General features: G+C 42.1%; 1 protein-coding gene across 1 annotated transcript; it reads right to left on the bottom strand.

Annotated features, from left to right (window-relative positions):
* Positions 1 to 2,463: 2,463 nt before the first annotated feature.
* Positions 2,464 to 16,753, bottom strand: LOC133505852 (deleted in malignant brain tumors 1 protein-like). The gene is given in 17 exon segments (XM_061829363.1): positions 2,464 to 2,483; positions 2,589 to 2,661; positions 2,790 to 2,949; positions 3,025 to 3,267; positions 3,535 to 3,686; positions 4,063 to 4,271; positions 4,344 to 4,690; positions 4,732 to 5,329; positions 5,416 to 6,201; positions 12,695 to 12,770; positions 12,885 to 13,044; positions 13,119 to 13,361; positions 13,629 to 13,780; positions 14,157 to 14,752; positions 14,908 to 15,214; positions 15,933 to 16,264; positions 16,690 to 16,753. Coding segments are annotated over 17 exon segments (4,518 nt in total).
* Positions 16,754 to 20,096: the final 3,343 nt, after the last annotated feature.

The raw sequence follows: 20,096 nt of genomic DNA, 5'->3' as shown, positions 1-20,096 counted from the left end.
GATTGTGAGTGCGACTGTTTGTCTCTATCTGCCCTGCAATTGGCTGGCAACCAGTTCAGGGTGTACCCTGCCTCCTGCCCGTTGACAGATGGGATAGGCTCCAGCACTCCCTGTGACCCTCGTGAGGATAAGCAGCTAAGAAAATGGATGGATGGAAGTATTGTAAGTCCTTCCCTGAATCAGTCAATCAAGATATTCAGAAATTAAGGTGCATATGCAACCAAACTGTTACACTCTAGAGTCCCATCTTGTCAAAAAATTAAAAATAAAAATCATACGCCAGATTTCCAGCACCACAGTGGAACACTTAGTCCATAGCATTGCATCCTAAGATGCAGAATTATGCATCGCTGATATCATTTTTGTGTGTAAATTCAAGAAAATGTTGTTTTGATTGAAGACTGTGAAATGATGTTAATATAATGTCATCAGCATGAAGACAGGCTCTAAAACCATATTCACTTTAACTCATCCATCCATTTTCTTAGCCGCTTATCCTCACAAAGGTTGGAGGAGTGCTGGAGCCTATCCCAGCTGTCAACCGGCAGGAGGCAGGTTATACCCTGAACTGGTTGCCAGCCAATCGCAGGACACATTGAGACAAACAGCCCCACTCACAATCACACCTCTAATTTAGGGTCTCCAATTAATGTTACATGTTTTTGGGATGTGGGAGGAAACCGTAGTGCCCAGAGAAAACCCACGCAGGCACGGGGAGAACATGCAAACTCCACACAGGCGGGCCCGGGATCAAACCCTCGACCTCAGAACTGTGAGGACAACACTTTACAGGTGAATCACGGTGCCGTCCCACTCATCTCATGCCAGTTATTTTTTGCTCAGGTCGAATAGCACTTGTCAGTTATTCTAATGCTAAAATAAAACCATAGAGATCAGACAGACTTGAACCATCTTCCTCTAAAAAGTTGGTAGAGGTGAGAGACTGTGCTGTGTGTTTGGACAAAGGCAATTAATTGGTTCAAGAAAATACCTTGATTCCATTTTGGTCCAAAGCTAAAGTTCGACAATGCATGAAATCAAAATGACCATTCAACCATATCAAAAGGCTTTTCAGCATCTTGCGATATTGCTTCCACTTGCCAAAAAAAAAAAAAAAAAAAAAAAAAAAAAAAAGAGTGTTGGACGAAACATGATCTTCAATGAAGCCAAAACTCATCTAAAGGTAAGACACTGATGGTGTAGTGGTACACATGCCTGACTTTGGTGCGGGGCAGCATGGGATCGATTCCTGCTCAGTGATGGTGTCGCTATGTCCTCTGTGACAGACTACCGACCAGTTGATAGTGTAGTCCACCTTTTGCCTGAAGCTAGCTGGGCTAGGCTCCGACACTCCTTTGACCCTTGTGAGGATAAGCAGCTTGGACAATGTATGAATCATCCAAAGGTACTAATAATGCTGTTACCCTCTCTAATTGTGTAGCAAGCACTTTGACAAACAATTTATAACGATTATTGAAATGACTGGATCGTCTGTAATTACTCATTTGCATATCGACTTTGCTTTGTTTTGGAATAAAGAAGAGAAATGGTAGCCGATTGCAAAGACATACGCATTGACTGTTTGAAAACAATATCAGTGAATATAATCATCAAAATTATACATATATTGCCAAAGTCAGTACATATATTTCACTCCGAGTGGGGATAGAGCATCTCCATGAGTGTCACTTTTTGACTTGAACTAGTGACTCACAGAATTAAGCTTTTGACATTATACTCATTTATTGAGAAGTACTTGTGAGAGGCCCCATAGCGAAGCGGTTACTGCGTTGGTTTGGTAAACCAGGGGTCGCGAGTTCGTACCCCACTGGGGTCTCCACTCCCCAAGAGGGGTTGTGTCAGGAAGGGCATGTGGAGTAAAATCTGTGCCAAACAAATCATCTGAGATTTCACACTGTGGTGACCCCTAACAGGACAAGCCAAAGGAAACTTACTTACTTAATTTGTGTATGTACTTTATATAGGAGGGTAACAGCAATTCAGTGTTTCAATATATAGAGAGTAACAGTGTTATGACAGCTGAGAAAGGTTTATCTGGTTTTTATTCTGGTTCATATGAGAAGTAACTTCACGGCAAAGAAAATAATCGAGAAGAAGAAATGTGATTTAATTTTAAGGGCATCACAGTGCTTTGGTAATAATGTTGTGCCAGTAACTTTATTCATTATTGTGGCTTGTGTACAAAATATACAATTCAAAATTGATGAGTTAATGGAAAAAAAGGCAGACAGAAAGGCAAATGTAATCTTTGCTTTTTATCATAATTCTGTGGGTGTCAAATTATACATTTCACTTAGTGGCGATTAATATAGTTTAGGGGTCGTTTACAAAATAATACAATTTATTCTAATCCATATAAACTACTGTAAATCTCACCATTTTTCTCAATACTCAGGTGGCTGAGTAATAAAAGCGAAATAATGTTATTTCTTTAAATGGATGTCACTCAGATGATTTCTCCCCTGAAGATAAAAAAGAAAGGAACAAAATATCGAATGTTATTTATTCATTTTTTTCCTATTCCAACATATAACTGGATACCTGACTGAAATATAGAGTATGCTTACATTTGATTGGACCAATGGTGAGTGGCTTCATTGGAGGAGGGTTTGAGACAGAGCGTGCTCTCCTTGTGCAAGGCTTTACAGTGGAACCATGTGAAAAGCAACAGTATAAGGTTATAACAAATAGGTTATTAAGCAATAATAGACATGGTGTAGTAATATTATGAATCAAATTAAATACTAATGGTAATAAATGTTCCTCACCGGAATGCAAGAGTTGCTCCTCTGGTCACACAGGCTGAGGCTGCAATGGAGGTAAATATCTCGATAGTCACCCTGAATCAGGAAGAACAGAGCCGAGAAACGAGCCCGGAGAGACGAGCCACTCTCAACCACTGACACTTGTTGGCGATCAGCAGGACATCTGATGAGGACAACAGAACATCACTAATTATCAACATCTTGCGATCATGAATCTATATTCTGATCAGATGCATACTTGTTACGGATTAGAGAGTATCGCTCTGGGTAATCAGGGTTTGAGAAGTGAGAGGCGAAGCAATCCTCCAAAACAATTGCCAAACTGGGATCTTGTTTGTTCACAGAGACCCCGACATACAATGGCGACCCCACTGGAAGGACAACTGGGCCCGCTGAATAAGGCTCCGTGAAGTTGGAGTTGCGGAACAGGACCATGGAGGCTCTGGCTTTGTCACCTGAGCCAACAAAACCACCGTCCAACCTGTCAAGAAACAGCACATACAGTATGGTCATCAAGCTACGTCAAACCCTCTATTGTCATCGTTGGAATTGTAATGTAACTAACGATCATGAATTAGAGTGATGATACATGATACAAATGTACCTCACTCTATTATATGACATATGCCACTTGACACTGGCTGGAGAAACTATACAACAACGGATCGGCACACTTTACATTAGTGCTCGATCAATGATTTACCACAGCAAAAAGAGTCCTGTTCATTAAAGTACTATTCCTACTCACGCAAGGAATGGTCTGATGGCCACGTTCAGCCTGCTGTCTGCATCCAGAGGATAAGCGCACGAGAAAGGAAGACTCATAGGGGGAGAGAAGGATGTGTTGCTCAATGGGTAGATAAATAAACTGTTGGAGTAGATGGCGTGGGTGCTGTTGGTCTGAAAGATGGTAATGGGTTAGCATCAATAAACTCTCTTTAAATGATCTATGACTACGTGACCTGATTTGGTCATGAATGTAATGCAAATGTAGCAGATGAGGGGAGACAGGTGTTCCAGAAAATAATGATTGTATTTTACACTGGCACAGAGACCAGAAGGGATTTGGAGCTTTAATTCAGATCACTCAAACCATCATTGCTCAAGGCCAAAATTAGCTTGTTACGCCCAGTGGCACCTTGACTTACAAGTGACCCAAACTGTAAGATAACCATTGCAGACATCTAATACTTCATAACCAGATGACTGCAGAAGACATTTTGAAATAAACACGGGCCTAAAGTACAGGGGTGTATCAAGGTGTAGAGTTTGTTACCCTGAGTGAGTTTCCACAGGCATCTGCCCGTGCGTCAGCTTCGTACCACACGATATCACCTTGCACGCTGACCCAGGAACAGTTGCGGACGGCCAGGTTGCCTGAGCGGGGGTTGTAACCAGCGTGTGTTATGCTAACGGAATCCAGGCCCACTCGGATTTTGTCAGGGCCACAAATGAGCTGAGAAGGTCTGAGTGAAGGTTGCGTTTCTAAACAAAATACGGATGCGGTCATTAATTTCATCATGTAATTATGCCAAATTTTAATAACAACATACCTACCTTCACAAACAACGCTGGCATCCTCCCTGTGTACACAGTTGTGTCTGCCAAATCCACGATGTTTGCAGCTCGTTATCGAGGTTTCATTTCCAAGACAACGGACATCATCCAGCCAGATGGGTCCGCTGCCCTGCCCAAAGGCTGCGCTGTGCTGTGCTAAACGAGCCCTGCCGCAGTCCAACTGTCTACACACCACTTTGGCATTGGTGAGGTCCCATATGTCATCACACACAGTCCCCCATTGTCCATTATGGTAGACCTCAACTCTTCCAGAGCAGCGCTTGTCAGAGTTGACCAGCCTCACGGGTGATGCAGCTAACACAACAACATACGGATGAAAGGATTAGCTTTGTTGAAAACGATTGTCATCAATACAAATTTGGTGAACCTGGGAGAGAAAACTCTATTGCTCGTACAAAACCGTGTAGCTGAGCAGGGAGATCAGAATTGTCCACTTGAGGTTTTCTCACCTTCACAAACCACTCCGGCATCCTCATGGTGACCACAGTTGTGCGATCCGATCCCTTGGTGACTGCACTCGCCCAGCTTTGCTTCACCTCCGGTGCATCTGACATTATCCAACCAAATGGGCCCTCTGCCCTGTCCAAAGTGAGCCCTGGAGAGGGCGGCCAGGGCCCTGCCGCAGCCCAACTGTCTGCACACTACTTGCGCATGCTTCAGGTCCCAGATATCGTCACACACCGTCCCCCACTGTCCACGGTGGAAGATTTCCACTCTGCCAGAGCAGGAGCTGTTTCCTCCGTTAGCCAGGCGGACCTCACCTTCATTTATTGTTGGGATTGTTGATGTTGCACGGGTATGTGTCGTTGTAGATGTTGTTGAATTAACGCGAACTTCGGTTGTTTCACTGATGAAAGGTGTTGTGGGATTAATATCAAGAGTTGTCATTTCTGCCGCATTTGTTGTTGGTTCCGTTGCAGAACCTTCAGGTTCAGGTGTCGTAAAATAACTTGTTTCATTAACCTCTGAAGAACAAAAGAGTTTTGTTAGACTGAATAACTCCACAAAACAATTACACCAACAGACAATTAAAATTTGGTTTTCTTTGTACCTGCACAGTATGCCCAATGACACGTGGGTGGCTTCACAAGTTTGTAGACATAGTAGGTGGAAGCCACTGTAGAGCAGAGCTTGACATGGATTCTTTGTGAATTAAAACGGCAACAGTCATCACTCCAGGTATTACACACACCACGAGTGACAATGACATTAGACTGTGTGGGATGAGGTTCTCCCAGTGACATAGTTATATGGGTTCCACACTTGAATCCACGGACACATCCCTGTGGAATATGTGCACTGTTTTGTCCCAGGAATAAGCGATACCAGCCTCGCCACTCAACATTTCTGTCACACTTTGCAGGTGAGGTAAAACCATTTTCTGTCGAACGCCAGTCATCATCCAGGATGGTGTAGGTCTCACAAGGGTCAGCGCAGCTTGTCCCATTATTCCCAATGCAGTCCATACCTGCTGGACACACTGTGTGTCCACAACTGAACTGGACTGATTGTGCGGAAAGGCCAGATCTGGAAAGTAAGGCGGGCTTGAGGCATTCATAGGAGCCTGGGATGTTTTGACAAACCTGAGGGGCCATGCAGAGTGAGTCTCGGAGCGAGCACTCGTCAATGTCCACACAGCCGCTCTCTGGTGCCCATTCATAACCTTGACTGCAACAGGAACCGTCGCTACAGACTAAGGTATTGTAACATCTCAGACCATCGCCTACAAAGCCATCCTTGCAGACGCATGAGAAGCCGGTAAAGGAGTCGCTTCTTTCCTGCGACTCTTGGCACTTTGCTTTTTCATGGCACGCATCACAGCTGGAAACAACGGAACCTAAGGAGAGTAAATCGTACATAATTGTCTTTTCCACAAGATTCTGTAAGCACACACGTCACTACACACAAAAAGTAATGGCATGGAAAGATTGGACTTTCATCTGAGTCCATGATCAAAATCAATCTGCATTTTGTTTAGTTTGGACTGACAGTCAGTTATGGAACTGAAAGCAGTTTAGCAGTCAAACAATTTCGAATTGAACCTTAATTTAAAGGTATTCATGGTCCAAAAGTGGAACAAGAGTCCAAATCTCAAACAACATTGCGAGACTAAGCCAGCCAAAGGGAAAGTTCAAAGCTTCAATTTTGCATAATTTCATGTTTGAATATTGACATCATTTCCTAATTTGTGCATATAGTACATTAAAATCAACTGTGCTGTATTTCAACAATTCCTGTCCATTTCTTCAAGGGGTTTTTAAACAGTGATAGCTCCCAAGATCCTTGGAGCAATGTACTGCATTTACTGTATGTTTTCAATGAGTTACTTGACTTTGAATGCTTTTCATTGACTCTAACTGTGTGTGAGAGTACAGGAAAACAAAAGTGAAAACCCAGCGACACCAAAAGTATACCTGATCCTTTTGTAGTAAGGAGTTGCAAAATCAGAAATAATATTTCTCTTCTAAGCATCCCCATGTTGGACTTTACTAAGAAAAAGAAAAGCAGTGAGTTAGTTCACACACTATACATAAAAGATTGACTACCTACAAATAATATCTGTGTAATCCTGACTCTTTTTTTTAAAGAATTGTGCTGTTATTAAAAAAAAAAAAAATCATCGCTTCGCTTCACGTATTACCTTGATAGGGATCCAGGAGCTGCTGGTGATTTAGGCGAGGGAAGAATGAGGGCATTTATAGGCCAGATATGCTATACAAGCGATCACACCAAACAATCACTTGTCAAACACACAAATGGTTCATTGACAGCCGATCCTCATATTCAGTGGAAATTGTTACATATTAATCAAAACGATTTCCAAAAAATAGACCTCAAACAGAACAAACCCAGAGTCAATAAACTATACGGCGATCAGTCAATATCGGGCAGAGTTGAATAGACACCAGAAAGTGATGAATGTAGTTTGTACATTCCCCTGTTAATCGATATATTTGTATAAAACTGTCAGTCTTTCCTCCCAAGTAAATAAATATTGTAGTTAAGCTTTTATATTTAAATACATTTTGAGATTTCATGAATCCCTTTATTTTTTACTGACTTAACTTAACCATAAAAATATGAAATAGCCCCTCTGTATATTTCAGTTGAATACTACAGTATTAGTATGGGTTCACAATTTCAAACAAGCTTAGGAAAATGATTGGTTAGCTAGGTGATTGTTGAATATATGTGAAAATACCACCAAACTAAGAATACTATATATCAACAAATTATCAAACTTAATGTCGAGATCAAGTTAATAAACATCCATGATTCTCCCTAGATTTCTAGAAATGGTGATAATATTATACATTGTGGCATGATCTATTGTAGTCTAGGTTGATATATGCTGTATTATTATATTACATTATTTTATATATTGAATCCAGACCTCAACATTTTAACAAAAATACAGTGCAACTCTGTTGTTGTAACTAATTTTCTCATACAATGTACCGCATTCTTGAAACATAAGTAACTTCAATTTTTTTAGTTGTACTTTTTATCTTTTACCCATATATTGTCTCGGTATTTTTTCATGTGTAATCGTCAAGTTATAGTATGTTTTTAAAAGTACGACCTTTCAAAACAGTGCAAACATGGCATCGTAGAGTGTTGCTGTTGTGTTTATACACACTAAACCGTACACGTATGTTACATGTGTTAAGACATTGATTTCCTCAATGTCCAAATAATTTCACCATGCTTGATAAATAAACACATTATGCATTTTGTTGTGTGGTTACACAATAGCCTGTCTTAATAATTGACTCAATATTAGCTTGAACCCCCCTCTGAAAACTGTTTATAAAGTATATCTGAAGTAAATGTTTAGCTTCCTGCTTTGTTCTGCCCCGAGCGCTTATCTGATATTTCCAATGTTTTACGTCAGTAAACTACACTTACACATTCCAGAAAAAGAATGCTACAAAGCAAGCACTTGATTTGGGTGCGGCTATGTAACTTGGAACAGATTATCAGTTGACTTTGAGCCAATCACGGACAAAAAGAGGTGACTGCATATGGTGACAAATTAGGATTCATCAATCATGATTAAAATACATTATACCCTATATGTTTGTAGTTAATTGCTACAAATGCAGAGAACTATGTCCTCTCCTCCACTACATAAAAACTTTGTTTGAAATTGTTTGTCAGTTAGTGAACTATAATTATGTGGCCCCTTTCTATGCCACTTGAACAGTTAGTTAGCAAGATACGCCTCCGCCCCGCAAAATGCATTTTCCTGCATGCTGCAGTTTAGAATTACCAAGTGTTATGTATTTTGTGTTATTCAGGCTACTGTAATATGTTGTAATGTAAAACATATGCAGAGTATGTAAGTAGCAGGACACATGGACTCAAAATGTCTGTCGTGCAGTGTGAACTTCTTGAACTTCTGTTGCCATGTTTAATGGTTGACTTTCCCTGAAGTGCTTCCACTATGCAGGTCGACATCAGCAAGTGAGGAGGTGACGATGCGAATGGTCAGAAGGAGCTCTGACTAGCGAGTGAGCTGGCAGATGGCAAGCGCTTCTTGTCGTGCCCTGGAAAGCCCGCAAAGACCCGCTAGCCACCGCAGTAGGAGGGTATAAAGTATTTTCAAACATGCATAGCTATAAAAAAGATTCTAGACGTAGTGGTATTTGACTGACTGCTGACAGTTGAGCGGGGGTTGTTGCAGCACATTCAGCGGACACACCCACAGTGTTTGAGAGAGGAGACAACAGCTTGATTTGTCACAATTTTGAAGCCTCATTTTCGGGTATATACTCTACTTTTTAATTGCTGAAATTTGCCAGGGGGTGTTAACAACAGTTTTCTCTTTGGTGTGACAAATTTACATACATAGAAAGGTGCCTTAAGATACGAGTGATTCGACTTATAGGTCATTTGAGGCGATTTTTTGTTTATTTATTTATTTTTGGGTTTGGGTGAGCGTAAACTTTAGATATGAGCGCTGTATGGGGGTTGGGAACTTAACTCACTTCACAATAGGCAGCGTGGACAAGTGCCCCCGCCCTTCCCTCCTCTCCAACACATACATACACTTCTTACTGGTGGGCAGCATGGGAACAATTTGCACTCAGTGATGGTGTCGATATGTGCCCTGCAACTGACTGGCGACCAGTTCAGGGCCTTTCACCCGATGTTAGCTGGGATAGGCTCCAGTACTCCTGCAACCTTTGTGAGGATAGGCGGCTTAGGCAATGGACAGTTTTTGCCATATGTGCTGTGATGTGTTTGATGTGACTCTTTCCAGGAAGGGAAACTTCAATCCAATTCACCCCCAAAAACGGAGGAGAAAACAAATGGAGGAGCAACACATGCAGAGAGCGCATGGAAAAATATTCAGGTATATAATATTTACCCTCTGTGAAAAACGACGGATATTATTGTAGTTTACAGGATTAATGAGAGCAGTGGTGACTGTAAAGGTCAATTAATATTTTACACATTGCTCTTTCAGTCATACATTTCGAGGTTCATGTCTGTATGCATACAATTCACCACTGGTTCATGTATCTCATGAAAATGCACATGAAATGCTGTAATATCATTTTGGCAAAACGACATCACTTTTGTCATTGTTGTGTATTGGGTTTTTAATGACCTAAATCATCTGTAATGTTCCAATGCAGGTATACATCTGAACCATGACTCACTGATTCTACAACTGCATTGTAGATATCTTTTACTAATCGCTGGGAGATATCTACAATCCACAGTCCAGTCATCCATTTAATTAGCCGCTTAGCCTCACAAGGGTTGTGGGAGTGCTGGAGCCTATCCCAGCTGTCAACGGGCAGGAGGCGGGGTCCACCCTGAACTGGTTGCCAGCCAATCGCAGGGCACATGGAGACAGACAACAGTCACACTCACAATCATACCTAGGGGCAATTTAGTGTGCAATTAATGCATGTTTTGGGGATGAGGGAGGAAACCAGAGTGCTCAGAGAAAACCCACGCAGGCATGGGAAGAACATTCAAACGCCACACACGGAGGGCCGAGATTGAACCCGGGACCTCAGAACTGCGAGGCCAACACTCTACAGTTGCCACTCACATTCCAATTGTGACTGGTCATAATTTTATAATTTAAAATGATATTTAGTTCACCTTAATTCAAGATTTCTAGATGTCCCTTTTCAGATATCCTCAATCAACTGACTGGCAACCAGTTCAGGCTTTACTGTAGTCACCCTTTCGCGCAAATTTACTTGGGATAGGCTCGCACTGCCGCGAGCCTTGTGAAGATAGGCAGGTTGCAAAATGTATGGGTGGAAGTTTTAACCAGACAAAATAACATTGTGGATATGTGTAAGTGGAATAATGATGGTCAAATTGAGGTTGTGGAAACACTCTATTCCCAAATGCACTCACTTACATGCCTTGACTCACATCTGAGTTTTCTTGGTGATACTCAATTCTAGATCCATACAGTTTAAGGTGCCATTGGTTTACCCTTTGCAGCTTTAGCTCTTGAGGGAAGATTTTCAACAAGGTCTCGGAGTTTTGGGCCATTCTTCCAGGAGAATATTTGTGAGGTCACACAGTGATGGTCAACAAAAGGGCCTTGCTCATTGCTCACTTAGACAACCCAAAGATGTCAATCCCAGTCAAATTCATCGATACCAAATATTCTCATTCATGTCTTTATTTTCCCATAAACACTCTTAAACCTGGTGGAAAGTCTTTACCTTAATCTCATAGGGTTGGGGATAGTTGACTGTATGAACACATTTGCTGTGAGGTATAAAAATAAATGGTATTTACCTCGTGGGGTGATCAGAGTCAGCCACGTTTCCTACCACCTCCCATAATTGCAGCAACTCTCTCCTTGAACACGGCGAGACCTTCTGCGCCGGTTCTTCCGCTTATTTTGAGCACACTTGGCAGTGGGCAGCTGTCCCCCATTTCACCTCCACCTTATTGTCTGACCACTTATTTTTTCCTTCAGTGTGTGTGTGTGCTCTTCCAAGCCTACAGATGTTGTCCAATTCAATCCCCATTTCACTTTGTTGTTTATGCCGGAGGACGACATGCCAAAGGGGATTTTCTTGCGCACCTGGGCAACTTCACATTCAGAAGAAAAAATTCTTAATGTGAGTTACCTTTGTTCATTTTCTTTTTTTTCTCTGACCACACAGAGGGCAGGATCTCAGGTGCAAGGTTCAATTGAATATGATTTGTACATTTAAATCTGGGCGTGGACAGGGAGGGGTCAGCTACTCCAACATGTGCGCTCAATTCTATCTTGATTGGGATGTACGAAGAAAATGAACAGATTGATACATCTGGATATTTTTGCATTTGAGCGTTTGCCAAGTTTCAGAAGGAAATCTACGCAAGTCTTTGTACACGAGGCCTCCGGTCTTGCTGATGAGAAGGGCTCATTCTTCCTGAAGTCATTTAGCTACAATCATTGGAAAATGACTGCACTTTTTTTTCTTTAGGCGTATTGATTCGTACAGTGGCAAACACTCAGCTACCCTGGTTCAATGTCAGCATGTTACCATTTCATTTCCTTAAATAAAAGCCGTTACTTTGAAGGTACCGCAAATGCAGATACATTTGTCAGAGCACAACTATTGACCTCATTTTCTCAATTAATCTCAGTACATTCTGATTTCAGAACTGTTGAGACATGGCAATATTATTATGCCCGAGGAAACATTTAGCATTTGTTTTGAAGAGTAACATCTTCACCTGTTTTTGTTTCAATGAAGACCACAAGACTTTTCTATTTTTCAAAATGATCTGCTCATTTATTTTCATGATGAGTTGCTGATGATTATTAGTCAGAGATGATCATTTAAAAAGTAATGGAATTTTATGACAAATGAGCATGCTGTCACAACATAGTGGGATTTGTTCTGAACACCTCTGCCTCACAGTCAGGAGATCTGAGTCCAATCTCTGTTCAAACATCTGTGTGGAGTTTGCAGGTTGTTGCCATTCTTGAGTTGATTTTCTCTTGATTCTCTGTTTTCTTCCCATAACCCCAAAACATACTCTGTAGATTATTTAATTACTCGAAATTACCCACAATGAAACTGTGAAGCATTGTTGTTCTATATGTCAGTTGTATTGGACTGCTGGACATCCGAGGGTGTAACACACATCTCATCCTCAATCAGAGAGGATAGGCTCACTGTTTTTTTTTTTTTTATTACTGCTTTTTAACCGGTATGTCTTTTATTCCACTGGATGTCACTTGGATGATTTATCCCCTGAAGATAAAAAGGAAAGAGGGACAAAGAGCCTTTGCTATTAACTCAACATTTTTTGAACAAATAGCCTGACACCAGATTGATTATGCTTACAAGTGATTGGACCAATGGTGAGTGGCTCGAGCGCGGCAGAGTTTGAGACAGAGCGGTGTGCTCTTCTTGTGCAAGGCTACATGGTGGAAGCATGAAAAAACAAAAACAGACCATTATAATTGTTAATAAGCAAAAATGAACGTGGAGTTGCAATGCTGTGAAGGAAATTTTGAAAAAATGTGTTCCTCACCGGGGTGCAAGAGTACCTCCTCCGGTCACACAGGCTGAAGCTACAGTGGAGGTAAATATTTCGATAGTCACCCTGAATCAGGAAGAACAGAGCAGAGAAACGAGCCCGGAGGGACGAGCCACTCTCAATCACGGACACTTGTTGGCGATCTGCGGGACATCTGATGAGACAACAGAACATCACTAGTTATCAACAGCTTACAATCATGAATCTATATTCTGATCAGATCCATACTTGTTGCGAATTAGAGAGTATCGCTCTGGGTAATCAGGGTTTGAGAAGTGAGAGGCGAAGCAATCCTCCAAAACAATCGCCAAACTGGGATCTTGTTTGTTCACAGAGACCCCAACATACAATGGCGAGCCCACTGGAAGGACGACGAGCGCCGCTGAATAAGGCTCCGTGAAGTTGGAGTTGCGGAACAGGACCATGGAGGCTCTGGCTTTGTCACCTGAGCCAACAATACCACCGTCCAACCTGTCAAGAAACAACACATACAGTATGGTCATCAAGCTACGTCAAACCCTCTATTGTCATCGTTGGAATTGTAATGTAACTAACGATCATGAATTAGAGTGATGATACATGATACAAATGTACCTCACTCTATTATATGACATATGCCACTTGACACTGGCTGGAGAAACTATACAACAACGGATCGGCACACTTTACATTAGTGCTCGATCAATGATTTACCACAGCAAAAAGAGTCCTGTTCATTAAAGTACTATTCCTACTCACGCAAGGAATGGTCTGATGGCCACGTTCAGCCTGCTGTCTGCATCCAGAGGATAAGCGCACGAGAAAGGAAGACTCATAGGGGGAGAGAAGGATGTGTTGCTCAATGGGTAGATAAATAAACTGTTGGAGTAGATGGCGTGGGTGCTGTTGGTCTGAAAGATGGTAATGGGTTAGCATCAATACACTCTCTTTAAATGATCTATGACTACGTGATCTGATTTGATAATGAATGTAATGCAAATGTAGCAGATGAGGGGAGACAGGTGTTCCAGAAAATAATGATTGTATTTTACACTGGCACAGAGACCAGAAGGGATTTGGAGCTTTAATTCAGATCACTCAAACCATCATTGCTCAAGGCCAAAATTAGCTTGTTACGCCCAGTGGCACATTGACTTACAAGTGACCCAAACTGTAAGATAACCATTGCAGACATCTAATACTTCATAACCAGATGACTGCAGAAGACATTTTGAAATAAACACGGGCCTAAAGTACAGGGGTGTATCAAGGTGTAGAGTTTGTTACCCTGAGTGAGTTTCCACAGGCATCTGCCCGTGCGTCAGCTTCGTACCACACGATATCACCTTGCACGCTGACCCAGGAACAGTTGCGGACGGCCAGGTTGCCTGAGCGGGGGTTGTAACCAGCGTGTGTTATGCTAACGGAATCCAGGCCCACTCGGATTTTGTCAGGGCCACAAATGAGCTGAGAAGGTCTGAGTGAAGGTTGCGTTTCTAAACAAAATATGGATACGGTCATTAATTTCATCATGTAATTATGCCAAATTTTAATAACAACATACCTACCTTCACAAACAACGCTGGCATCCTCCCTGTGTACACAGTTGTGTCTGCCAAATCCACGATGTTTGCAGCTCGTTATCGAGGTTTCATTTCCAAGACAACGGACATCATCCAGCCAGATGGGTCCGCTGCCCTGCCCAAAGGCTGCGCTGTGCAGTGCTGAACGAGCCCTGCCGCAGTCCAACTGTCTACACACCACTTTGGCATTGGTGAGGTCCCATATGTCATCACACACAGTCCCCCATTGTCCATTATGGTAGACCTCAACTCTTCCAGAGCAGCGCTTGTCAGAGTTGACCAGCCTCACGGGTGATGCAGCTAACACAACAACATACGGATGAAAGGATTAGCTTTGTTGAAAACGATTGTCATCAATACAAATTTGGTGAACCTGGGAGAGAAAACTCTATTGCTCGTACAAAACCGTGTAGCTGAGCAGGGAGATCAGAATTGTCCACTTGAGGTTTTCTCACCTTCACAAACCACTCCGGCATCCTCATGGTGACCACAGTTGTGCGATCCGATCCCTTGGTGACTGCACTCGCCCAGCTTTGCTTCACCTCCGGTGCATCTGACATTATCCAACCAAATGGGCCCTCTGCCCTGTCCAAAGTGAGCCCTGGAGAGGGCGGCCAGGGCCCTGCCGCAGCCCAACTGTCTGCACACTACTTGCGCATGCTTCAGGTCCCAGATATCGTCACACACTGTCCCCCACTGTCCACGGTGGAAGATTTCCACTCTGCCAGAGCAGGAGCTGTTTCCTCCGTTCGCCAGACGGACCTCACCTTCATTTATTGTTGGTATTGCTGTGGTTGGTGGGGGTTCTGTCGTTCCGATGTTGACAGTTGTTGATGGGGTGGAAGGAATTTCAGGTGGCAGTGTTGAAGAACCAGTTTCATTAAACTCTGAAAGGGGAGTTTTTGAGCAGATGTTTTCATTGGTGTTCAAAAATAAAGATTTTTTACATTTAGACCAACAGAAGCAACATTTTACACTAAACTGTCTATATAGTGTTAATTGTTTCAAATGGAACAATACCTGCACAGTAAGCAAGACGGCATGTTGATGGCTTCACAAGTTTGTAGACGTAGTAGCTGGTAGCTGCTGTTGAGCAAAGCTTGACATGGATGTTGTGTGATCGAAAATGGCAGCAATCTCCCACCCAGACATTACACACAGTACGAGATACAATCACATGAGACTGCGTAGGATGAGGTTGCGTTATCCACAGAGGAGCATGGGTTCCACACATGTTTTCTTCGATACATTGCTCAGGCATCTGTGCACTGTTGTTTCCCAGAACCAGGCGATACCATCCTCGCCACTCAACATTTCGGTCACAATTTGCTTGGTTAGAATTAGGATATCTAAACTGTGTCGAACGCCAGTCATCATCCAGGACGGTGTAAGTCTCACAAGGGTCAGCACAGCTTGTCCCATTAACCCCAATGCAGTCCATACCTGCTGGACACACTGTGTGTCCACAACTGAACTGAACTGATTGCGGGGAAGGGCCAGATCTGGAAAGTGAGGCAGGCTTGAGGCATTCATAGGAGCCTGGCATGTTTTGACAAACCTGAGGGGCCGTGCACGGCGAGTCAAGGAGCGAGCACTCGTCAATGTCCATGCAGCCGCTCTCAGGTGCCCATTCATAACCTTGACTGCAGCAGGAACCGTCGCTACAGACTAATGTATTGTAACAGCTCAGACCATCGCCTACAAAGCCATCTTTGCAGACGCATGAAAAGCTGGTAAAGGAGTCGCCTCTTTCCTGTGACTCTTGGCACCTTGCTTTTTCATGGCACGCGTCACAGCTGGAAACAACTGAACCTAAGAAGAGTAAATCATATTAAATTGTGGTTTCCACAAGATTCTGTAAACACACAAGTCATGGCATGGAAAGTTTGGGCTTTCATTTGATTTCATAATCAAAATTAACCCACATTTTGTTTAGTTTGGAATTACAGTCAATTGTGGAACTCCAAATAGTTCAACAGTCAAACAATTTAGAATTGAACCTTAATGTAAAGGTATAGCTGTTCAAATCCTTTTGTAATCATGTAAAGCATATTGAGTTACCTTGTGTATGAATTATGCCATATAAATAAAATAGCTTTGATTTGCTATGTTGGCTGTTTGGAGATGACAATGAAGTACAAAGAGAAAATTACATTTAATATCAAACTGTGATTTTACAATTTCCTGCCTAAGAAGACAAAGAGAAAGGGGTAGAAGTGATTCTAAAAAGTGCATACCTGAAATTGTTCTAGTGTTGAGCAGCAGGATTAGGAGCAAGAATGCCCCTCCAGAAATCCCCATAATGGACCACAAACAGAACTTACTGAAAGACAATAAGTTAAACAGGGTGAAAATGTACAACCCGAACATCTTTTGAAAATTTTCAGAAAAAGAATGGTCGTCTTTCAGTTACCTTGAAAAAGAACCGAGTCCAGGAGTTGTTGAGAATGTTGTGAAGAAATGAAGAGAGTGTGCAAGAATTTATACCATCGACGGGTTTTGGGTGTCAAAAGATCATACAAAGCAATCATTTGTCCAACACAAAAACAGGCCCTTGAGAGCATGATGCATGAGAATTGGTAAATATGACACTCAAAGAGAATTGGTACATAAAGCTTAGCGTCAACATACATTACGGAAATTCAATGTAGGACAAGTGAAAAAAATACTCGAGAGAAAAGTTTATCCCTCTCTCTCTCAAGCACAATGACACAAATGTCATTGAGAGCACATGCCTCGATTTGGAAGTGAATGCAGCATTTGAGAGTTGTTTTGTAACCAAATAAGATCCTCTGTGTAGATCACTCTTCAATTTGTTCATTAAGCACATCAAAAAATCGTTGTAAGCTATGAAATACAAAATATTACCCCCTCATTTCCAATGTAAGGAAATCTGAATGCTTCAGCATACTAAGTCATTTTGGCGAGTCAACTAGTTTGGGGATTAGGGGATATTCTTGTTACAGCCTGTCTGCAGACCAGTGCAAAAAGGATGGACTTGGGTGGCCTGCACAGAGTCCTGACCTCTACCCGATATAACACCATTGGGTTGATTTCGAGGGGACAGTGAGCCATGCCTTTCCTTTCAAGATCCGTGTGGGACCTCGCAAATATGGTCTTGGAAAAATGGTGTAAAAATTGGTGCAAAACTCCCACAAGAGTTGAAGCTGTTGCAGCGGTAAAGAGTACATCACATCAGGCCATTTGGATTCTGAGTAGGCTATCACTTACCACAATGTGACTCAAGGCAGACGAGTAAATATGGTGTGTGTGTGTGTGTGTGTGTATATTCATCCATCCATTTTCTTAGCTGCTTATCCTCACAAGGGTCACACGAGTGCTGAAGCCTCTCCCAGACAGGGTACACCCTGAACTGGCACATGGAGACATACAACAGTCGCACTCACAATCACGCCTAAGGACAATTTAGAGTCTCCAAACAATGCATGTTTTTGGGATATGGAAGGAAATCAGAGTGCCTGGAGAAAACACACACAGGCATGGGGAGAACATGCAAACCTCACACAGGCGGGGCTAGGAGTTGAACCCCCGGTCCTCAGATCTGTGAGGCCAAAGCTTTAACCAGTTGCTCCACCATGGCGCCTATACACGCACACATATACAGTATATATATTTCAATTTTCATGAAGACACAAGAAAGAGTTGCCTATGAATGCATATTATTAACCGCAAACACACACACACAAAAAAATCTCATTGTCCGGTTATGTACTTTTGGGAATGTATGGTCGCCTCTCCAAATCATTATGAGCGAGGAGCATTGCACTCCTTCCAGTAAAATAAAAAAAAAAAAAAGCAGTAAATGATTGATTTGTTCCAGTAATTCTTTATTGGGTCAACATTAACTGAAAGTGAAAGTACTCTTCAAAGAAAACTTTTGATTAGAGGATGCTATCATACATTACAAAAACACAAAGAACATATTATTAGTACTTTATTTCTATAAACATTTTGTATGAGTTTGCTTGCTCAAACACTTGCACTTACTAGCCAGCGATAGTGTCGCAGACAAAGGTCATTGCGCAACTACCAAACGGTGAAAAATGACTTTACACATGGCTCACTTTAATTTAGATATGAATACATATTTTTCATGTTTCCAAACTTATTGCGCGGCAAACTGAAGGCATTTTCCGAAGAATTCTCTGGACTTTGCATGTGCTAATGACTGTGACTACCTGATTCTCATGCTTGTGTGTGTGTTGATGTCAAAGTCATATCCACGTCAGCCATTGTAAAAAATGTAATAACCTGATTAAAAAGCCAGCAAAGTGTACTCAGAGATTTGTTTCTGAATACGTTAGAAGAGAAACTCGGAAACAGAATTGTGTAACACTTGTGGAGATATTACTGTAAACCATTTCAATTTTATTTTTGAGGCATAGCTTAAATGGCATACAGTGACACACGTGGCATCCAAGATAACAGTCACCCCTCTGCCACCATATCAGTACTGCACTTGAACGCATTTGTTCACGGTAGTGGCTATCCAACACAACCGTCACTTAGTCATAATTACTTGACCCATTTCTACCACAACAGCATATTTTTAGTTAGCAGAGGGCATGTCATGTAGTGTGACCCATACACGAAATGTGTTTCACCACATTTAATAAAAATGAACTTTCCATGCAGTTTCACCGAGATAAAGGAAGATAAGCTGAACAGAAAATGAATGGATGGATGAAGTTGCTCTGGTATGTGGACATGCATACTAACACAACACCAAGCAAGGCAGTGCTGAATTAGACTAGTCCACCAACTCAGTTTTAAATTTTAAATTGAAGGCTGTACAACAAAATTAAGTCCGTACACAAAATGAGAGCTAAGTAAATGTCAAATATATACATTTATGAACTAATCATGAAGTTGAGAGAAAATAAACACAGCTCTCTATCCCACAGCTTTAAGCCATCCATTCCTAGAACCATCATTTTGTGCTCATCTGAGGTCTGGTCGTGGGAGCAGCAGATTCAGTCGGTGTGTCCACACTTCCCACTTCCTGTCCACTTTGCCCAGCTTTTCCAGGACGCCTTTCCTGGCAACCAGGAGAAATCATATCACAGTGTGGCCAGGAGGCCTCCAAATCAGATGCCAGAGCCACGTCATTTGGTACCTCTTATTGTGATGGAGCAGCGGCTCGTCTCTGAGCATCTCCAATACGACCAAGTCTCCAAGTCATGTGGCAAACTCCCATGTACCTTTCAGTTATCTACTGACAGTTTTGCACTGGTGTACTGTTTCACAACCAGGACAAAAACCACACTGCTTCTCTCGAATATGAGATCTGACTTCCCAATGTACCATATAGGGGATTTAGACTCAACTAACCTACTATGCAGGTTATTGGGATGTGGGAGAAAACTGGAGCTCCCGGAAATAACCTACTTGGGCACAGGGAGATGATGCAAACTCCACACAGGCAGGGCTGGGCTTTGAACCTGGGTCCTCAAAATATGGAGGCAGAAATGCCAACCAGTCACTCACCATCCCACCATTAAAAAAAAAAAAAAAGTTCACTTTATTTTTTATTATTCAGTCATATAACGGTGCAATCAGAGCAAATTTTATGGCAAGTGACTTTTTCTTTCTTTTTTTTGCGTCCTTGCTCACCTTGCAGTAA

The sequence above is a fragment of the Syngnathoides biaculeatus genome, chromosome 9, assembly GCF_019802595.1.
Source record: "Syngnathoides biaculeatus isolate LvHL_M chromosome 9, ASM1980259v1, whole genome shotgun sequence".
In the NCBI taxonomy this organism is placed as follows: domain Eukaryota; kingdom Metazoa; phylum Chordata; class Actinopteri; order Syngnathiformes; family Syngnathidae; genus Syngnathoides; species Syngnathoides biaculeatus.
Note: the sequence above shows the minus strand (reverse complement) of the source record. Positions and strands in the feature narration are given on the sequence as shown.